Here is an 8,470-nt window from a genome sequence, read left to right on the forward strand (position 1 = left end):
GTGTGAATTTTGGAAACTCAGTTTACTTTTCTAGGCCTCACGTTTTTCATCTGAATGATGACCAACTTGGATAAAATGGTCTTTATATAATTCCATATGCATTTTTATCCTGTCACTCTGGGAACATGTGCTTTCCCTCCCGAAGGCCTTGAGTCTTTTTCAGCAATTACAGAGTTTTCCTGCCCCTCTTCCCAGTGCCTCATCACCTTGCTATTCATGTTCATCTGATCAGTTCTTTGCATGCTGACTTACATTATCCTGATAGGCAGTACCTGTGGCTGTTTCTGCTCTTTCACTCAGTCCATAGGCTTCTGGTTGTAAAAAGTGTGCATCTTGAGACTGTGGACTATTAGCTCCAGAGGTGACAGTATAATCACTCCATGTAGAAGAGGATAGAGACTCATGCCGGTGGTGGTGAGCAAGTATTAGAGAGATGACATGTGTGCCTCTGTGAGTTTTGGGGTCTAGGATAAATTATGGCACCAGGAAGATGGCCCTTTGTGTCAGAAGAACTGGAGCTGTAGGTGCAAAAATGTATGATGCCAGCATAGCAGTTTTATTTGTACCTCAGCAGCTTCTAAAATAATTAACCTCTATTAAGTATTTTCAGGAACTACTTCCTATTATAGGAAAATGATTGAGGTGAGTATCCATCTGGACACAGAGAAATATAACACTGTTTTCTGCTCACCCTCCACTTCACATATAAATACAATATGTGTTAAAGGACTAAATTTCTAGTGTCACAGTTTGTACTTTATAGTTTGAGGTCAATAAGAAAGCTCATATCCCTTCTAAAAAGTGACTTATTAATGTTTGACATTAATCTAATTTTATCATGAATTAAAAGTATAAAACTACAAATTTCTTAAAGATAAAATATCCAAATGGATTCAGTCAAATTAAGCATGATAATATCAAATATCAGAATAGGTTACCATGCAGGGGGGTACTGTGTACTTGAAAGGGTGGGGGATGCAATGAACATAAAAGCTGGTACCAAGGGGAGGAAGAGACAGAGAAGAATTAAAACATTATCTTAACTAACCCAAGTTCTGGTCCTCAATACCTTCATGTGTACAGACAAAGAGAAACTGCAGAGATTTCTCACAACCTCTGTGGCCATTTTATGGACGTATCTTAGCAGAAACTCTGGTGAAATCCCTCCAAAACATATTTATTATGCATGGAAAAAGCCTTACACGACAGGTGGCATAGGCTCCTTATGAAATCGTTGCAGGATGGGAAGCCATTTAGGGCTTCGTAATTGTGAAAGATTGTATTGAAACTGAGGCACTTAAATAGCAGTGAGCATGAGAAAATGTAGTGGATAATGGTGGTGATTCTATTTCTTGTGAAAGTCTACTTACTCTGTTCTTTTACAGTTGTGGGCTTTCCGATTTCACATACCCCAGTCTCTATATTTTGTCTCAATCCACAGCCTATCTCAACTAAGTCTGTCCCAGGCACCTCTTACTGCAGGTGATAATTCATCTGTTAATCATGTTTTCCTCTTATGTCTACTTTCTGTCAGAGAATTGTGAGTACAAACAGGGAAGGAACGGAAAGTATGAGAATATGTGTAAATACAAATGGAATATGTTGGAAATGAGGAATAGTCAATATCACAGGTGATTTAAACACCTGATGAATTTCATGGATAGTCAGGAATCTTTTGTCCTTACCTAACCTGTTAATATGAAAGCAGATATTACACTGAAAGTATTGATGATGGGTTTAAATCAGGTTGCAGCTCATATGTTGTTATAATATGTTGATTTTTTGTTATTTTTTATATGTGAGGAACTGAATAACTGTATACTATTTATTCATAGTGAGAACATTGCAATATTAATGATTTTAGTACATATTATTATCTTCATAATCATAATTTCCTCCCCATTTTCTTAGTTCTCATAATTTTAGCCACAGCCCAGTTGGCTGGACCAATGGATGGCGAGAATCACTCAGTGGTATCTGAGTTTGTGTTTCTGGGACTCACTCATTCATGGGAGAAACAGCTCCTCCTCCTAGTGTTTTCCTCTGTGCTCTATGTGGCAAGCATTACCGGAAACATCCTCATTGTGTTTTCTGTGACCACTGACCCTCACTTACACTCCCCCATGTACTTTCTACTGGCCAGTCTCTCCTTCATTGACTTAGGAGCCTGCTCTGTTACTTCTCCCAAGATGATTTATGATCTGTTCCGAGAGCACAAAGTCATCTCCTTTGGAGGCTGCATTGCTCAAATCTTCTTCATCCACGTCATTGGTGGTGTGGAGATGGTGCTGCTCATAGCCATGGCCTTTGACAGATACATGGCCATATGTAAGCCCCTCCACTATCTGACCATTATGAGCCCAAGAATGTGCATTTTATTTCTGGCTGTTGCCTGGACCCTTGGTGTCAGTCACTCCCTGTTCCAACTGGCATTTCTTGTTAATTTACCCTTCTGTGGCCCTAATGTATTGGACAGCTTCTACTGTGATCTTCCTCGGCTTCTCAGACTAGCCTGTACCGACACCTACAGATTGCAGTTCATGGTCACTGTCAACAGTGGGTTTATCTGTGTGGGTACTTTCTTCATACTTCTAATCTCCTACATCTTCATCCTGTTTACTGTTAGGAAACATTCCTCAGGTGGTTCATCCAAGGCCCTTCCCACTCTTTCAGCTCACATCACAGTGGTCCTTTTGTTCTTTGGCCCACCCGTGTTTGTGTATACATGGCCACACCCTAATTCACAGATGGACAAGTTTCTGGCTATTTTTGATGCAGTTCTCACTCCTTTTCTGAATCCAGTCGTCTATACATTCAGGAATAAGGAGATGAAGGCAGCAATAAAGAGAGTATGCAAGCAGCTGGTGATTTACAAGAAGATCTCACAAATGATACAATAAGGCCTTCTCATTAAACGTGATATGACTTTATGTTTCTTTCTTTGATATTTTAGATTCAGGAACTATGAGACATCACATATTGATTAGAATGTTATTAGACCTGTAACATAATTCTTATCTGATGAATGTATGTATTCCTTGTTCAAAATGAGTCATAAATTCAATACATCTCTACATCTATGTTATGCCCATTTAATTTCTTTTAGCAATGTTTTGTGTAGGGAAAAGAAAGAGAGACCAGACTGTTACTGTGTCTATACAGAAAGAAGTAGACGTAAGAGACGCCATTTTGTTTTGTATTTGAGATGCTGTTAATCTGTAACCCTACCCCCAACCCTGTTCTTGTGAGAGACTTGTGCTGTGGTGACTCAAGGTTTAATGGATTTGGAGCTGTGCAGGGTGTGCTTTGTTAAACAAGTGCCTGAAGGCAGTATGCTTGTTAAAAGTCATCACCGTTCTCTTAATGTTAAATACTCAGGGACACATACACTGCAGAAGGTCGCAGGGACCTCTGCCTAGGAAAGCTAGGTATTGTCCAAGGTTTCTCCCCATGTGATAGTCTGAAATATGGTCTCGTGGGAAGGGAAAGACCTGATCGTCCCCCAGCCTGACACCCGTGAAGGGTCTGTGCTGAGGAGGACTAGTATAAGAGGAAAGAAGGCCTCTTGGCAGTTGAGATAGAGAAAGGCATTTGTCTCCTGCCCGTCCCTGGGCAATGGAATGTCTTGGTGTAAAACCCGATTGTAGGTTCTATTTACTGAGATGGGAGAAAACCGCCTTAGGACTGAAGGTGTGGATGTGCTAGCGGCAATGCTGCTCTTTATGCTCTAAAAAGGTTAATGGAGATGTTTGCATATGCATATCAAGGCACAGCACTTTTCCTTAAACTTATTCGTGTCACAGAGATCTTTATTCATATTTCTTTCTGCTGACCTTCTCCCTACTATGATCCTATTGTCCTGCTACTTCCCTTTTTCTGAGATGGTAAAGATAATGATCAATAAATACTGAGGGAACTCAGAGACCGGTGCTGGCGCGGGTCCTCTGTTTGCTGAGCGCTGGTCCCCTGGGCCCACTTTTTCTTTCTCTGTAGTTTGTCTCTGAGTCTCATTTCTTTTCTCAAGTCTCTCATTCCACCTAATGAGAAATGCCCACAGGTGTGGAGGGGCAGGCCACCCCTTCAGTTTTATAGTTTTTGGTGAACAGGTTTTGCGTATGTACTTTATATTTATCTCTAAGTTTCATATTTCTGATGATCTTTTAAATGATGTTGGTTTTTGTTTCAATTTACAATTGTTTATTCTTAGCTTATGGGCACATAATCTTTGTTTGACTTTATATCCTGTAAACTTGCAAAACTTATTAGTTCTATCAGTGTTTTATAGATTATGTAGGATTTTCTTTATAGATGATTATGTTGTCAGTGAATAAAGAAATTTACTTTTAAAATTCTAGTATGAATTTATTATATTCATTTTGTTGAATGCTGAGTAGAATTAGTTATAGCAGACATCTTTGACTTGTTCCTGTTACAATGTATTCAATATTTCATCATTAAGTATAATGATAGCTGTAATTTTTTCATAGGTACTCTTTAACAGGCTGAGAAAGTTTTCTTTATTCAGTTTGCTGAAAATTTCTTTCATCCTTAGTCAGGAATGGATCTTGGATTTTGTAAATTTTTTTTTTGTTTTAGAATCAAGGTAATGCTGGCCCTTCAGAATGAGTTGGGAAGCATGTGCTCTTCTTAAATTTTCTGCCATAATTTTGTAGAATTCATATAATTTTTTTCTTTAAAAAGGGAAATACTCAAGTATTTTTTCCCATAAGCTACCCTTAAGTAAATCTAAAGGAAAGTGGGAAACTTTGATATGCATTGGTGGCCCCCTGGTGGAGATTTCTGGGTTCTTGATTATTTTAACACTGGAGATAGAATCTGGTGGAATAATGTCAATGCTACCATGATTAAGAGGTGTGTAAGAAATGCTTTATATAAGAGAGAAAATAGTCTTTATGAGAATCTGCCTGATGGAAAGAAGTTGGTGAGACAATAAATATAAATTAGTGAAAACATTTAAATTGACAAACAATAATTGTATATATTTATGGGGTATAATGTAATGTTTTGATACATGTTTAAATTGTGGAATGATTAGGTTGATCTCATTGACATACATATCTTTTTTTGTGGTGAAAACATTTAAAATCTACTCTGTTCATTTTGAAACATATGATACCTTGTTGTTTATTACAGTCACCATTTTGTGCAATAGTTCACTGAAACTTTGTCTAACTGAAACTTTGAACCCTTTTATCAACATCTACCTTTTCCATATCTACCCCCAACTCCTAGCCTCTAATAATCACTGTTCCATTCTCTACTTCTATGAATTCAACTTTTTTAGATTCCACATATCAGTGAGATCATGTGATATTTGTCTTTTCATGCCTGGCTTATTTCACTTAGCATGATGTCTTCTGGGTTCATTCATGTTGTCACAAATATCAGGTTTTCCTTCCTATTAAGACTGAGTAGTATTCCATTGTCTATATACACTACATTTTCTTCATCCATTTGTCTGTTGATAGGTACCTGTGTTGAGTGCATATTTGGGTATTGTGAATAATGCTGCAATGAACATGAACCTGGAGATATCTCTTCAGCATACTGATTTCAATTCCTTTGGAAATATACAAGGAAGTGGGATTGCTGGATCATATAGTAATTCTATTTTTAGTTTTATGAGTAACTTTCATCTATTTTTCATAAGAGTATTAATTTACATTTTCAGCAACAGTGTACAGGGGTACCCTTTTCTCTGTATCCTCTTCAACACTTGTTATCTTTTATTGTTTTGATAGTAGCTATTCTAACAGGTATGAAGTAGCATCTCACTGTCATTTTAATATGTATTTCCCTGATAATTAGCATGACAAACTTTTTTATGTTAGCCATTTGTGTGTATTTTTTTGAGAAATGTCTATTTAGGACCTTGCCCATTTTTTGACTTGGTTATTTGTTTTCTTGGTATTGAATTGAGTTCCTTATACATTTGGAGATTAGCCTTTCATCAGATGTATGCTTTGCAAATATTTTCTCACAACTTGTAGGTTGTCTCTTCCTCATATTGTTTCCTTTGCTCTGCAGAAGCTTTTTAGTTTGATGCAATCCCATATATTTTTGCTTTTGTTGCCTGTGTTTTGGGGATTATATCCAAGAAATCTTTGACCAAACCAACATTGTGGAACTTTTCCCCTATGTTTTCTTCTAGTAGTTTTACAGTTTTATGTTTAAACCTTTAATCCATTTTGAATTGATTTTTGTGTATGGTATGAGATAGGGGTACACACCATACACATTCATGTTCTTCTGCATTTGGATACCTAGTTTTCTTAACACCATTTATTGAAACAACAGTGTATTCTTCATTACATGTTCTGGGAACCTTTGTTAAAAATCTATTGGCCATAAATGCATGAGTTTGTTTCTGGGCTCCTATCCTGTTCCCCTGGTCAATGTGTCTGTTTTTGTGCAAGTATCACATTGTTTTGATTAATATGATTTTGTGATACATATTTTTTTGGAGTGGGGGGAATCAATTTTTATTTGGGGTTCTCACAGTGGTTAGAGAACAACCACAGCACAGGAAATGCATCTCTAAGATTGCCCAGAAAACTGACAAGCTGAATTCTATTGCTTAAAAATACACATATTCACAATAACTGACAAATGGTGATGTGCCTCACACAGGAATGTGTTTGCATTTGCAATGCTGTGTACAGATTTCACTTTGTTCAACACAGATTTTGGTTTTGTGGAATTCAAATGCAGATGCTCATTTACTTCACAGCCTTGGATTTGTCTGTTTTGGAGAGATATCTACCTCCATGAGTTATATCTGCATGAAAACCACAGACAATGAAGGTATTTCTTCATTGACTTATTTATTCTTTTGACTGTAGCACCAAACCCTTGACGACATCCTTCCTTTTAATTCATGTGGAAACCAGACTTAATCAAATCTCTCTGGTCGCCTCACTATTCCTTCAAATTCCCTATTTCTATCTCTTCCTGAGTTGGGTAACCTCCTGTAGCAGGGGTCAGACTGTGACTTGGGAATGAAGCCTAGGTCTGCAGTTTGCATTTTGATCTTCTTGTAAAATATGGTAGGACACTGCAGTGAAACCAACAGTTAACACTCAGAGCAGTTCCCTGCTCTAACTCGGGAAAGAGACTTCAAAGGGTCAGGATTCATCCATTTGATCAGTTAACTGAGAAGGATTCATTTTGGTAAAACTTGTTCAGCTTTGAGACACTTCAGTGAGTTGTTTGAGATTTTTTTTTTTTAATTATACTTTAAGTTCTAGCGTGCATGTGCAGAACTTGCAGGATTGTTACATAGGTATACATGTGCCATGGTGGTTTACTGCACACATCAACACATCATCTACATTAGGTATTTCACCCAATGCTAACCTTCCCCCAGCCCCTACCCCTAGACAGGCCTCAGTGTGTGGTGTTCCCCTCCCTGTGTCCATGTGTTCTCACTGTTCAATTCCCATTTATGAGTGAGAACATCGGATGTTTGGTTTTCTGTTCTTGGATTAGTTTGCTGAGAATGATGGTTTCCAGCTTTATGCATGTCCCTGCAAAGGACATGAACTCATCCTTCTTTATGGCTGCATAGTATTCCATGGTGTATATGTGCCACATTTTCTTTATCCAGTCTATCATTGATGAGCATTTTGGTTGGTTCCAAGTCTTTGCTATTGTGAATGGTGCTGCAATAAACATACATGTGCATGTGTCTTTATGGTAGAATGATGTATAATCCTTTGGGTGTATACCCAGTAATGCGATTGCTGGGTCAAATCGTATTTCTAGTTCTAGATCCTTGAGGAATTGCCACACTGTCTTCCACAATGGTTGAACTAATTTACACTCCCACCAACAGCGTAAAAGTGTTCTTAATTCTCCACATCCTTTCCAGCATCTGTTGTTTCCTGACTTTTTAATGATCACCATTCTAACTGGTGTGAGATGGTATCTCATTGTGGTATGGATATTCATTTCTCTAATGACCGGTGATGATGAGTTTTTTTTTCATATGTTTGTTGGCTGCATAAATGTCTTCTTTAGAGAAGTGTCAGTTCATATCCTTCACCTACTGATGGGTTTGTTTGTTATTTTCTTGTAAATTTGTTTAAGTTCATTGTAGATTCTGGATATTAGACCTTTGTCAGATGGATAGATTGTAAAAATTTTCACCCATTCTGTAGGCTGCCTGTTCACTCTGATGATAATTTCTTTTGCTGCACAGGAGCTCTTTAGTTTAATTAGATCCCATTTGTCTATTTTGACTTTTGTTGCAATTGTTTTTGGTGTTTTAGTCATGAAGTCTTTGCCCATGCCTATGGACTGAATGGTATTGCCTAGGTTTTCTTCTAGGGTTTTTTATGGTGTTAGGTCTTATGTTTAAGTCTTTAATCCATCTTGAGTTAATTTTTATATACGATGTAAGGAAGAGATCTAGTTTCAGTTTTGTGCATATGGCTAGTCAGTTTTCCAC

General features: G+C 37.6%; 1 protein-coding gene across 1 annotated transcript; it reads left to right on the top strand.

Annotated features, from left to right (window-relative positions):
- The first annotated feature begins 1,145 nt into the window (after positions 1–1,145).
- On the top strand, positions 1,146–2,918 carry LOC112629225 (olfactory receptor 4F3/4F16/4F29). Its single transcript, XM_025392715.1, has one exon. It carries the CDS (start codon positions 1,950–1,952, stop codon positions 2,898–2,900), a length of 951 nt encoding a protein of 316 aa, XP_025248500.1. The 5' UTR covers positions 1,146–1,949; the 3' UTR covers positions 2,901–2,918.
- Positions 2,919–8,470: the final 5,552 nt, after the last annotated feature.

Source organism: Theropithecus gelada, chromosome 7b, assembly GCF_003255815.1.
Source record: "Theropithecus gelada isolate Dixy chromosome 7b, Tgel_1.0, whole genome shotgun sequence".
Lineage (NCBI taxonomy): Eukaryota > Metazoa > Chordata > Mammalia > Primates > Cercopithecidae > Theropithecus > Theropithecus gelada.

What these genes read in the sequence shown, in the direction of transcription:
- LOC112629225 (XM_025392715.1), top strand. Translation starts at nt 1,950, where the DNA reads ATGGATGGCGAGAATCACTCAGTGGTATCTGAGTTTGTGTTTCTGGGA.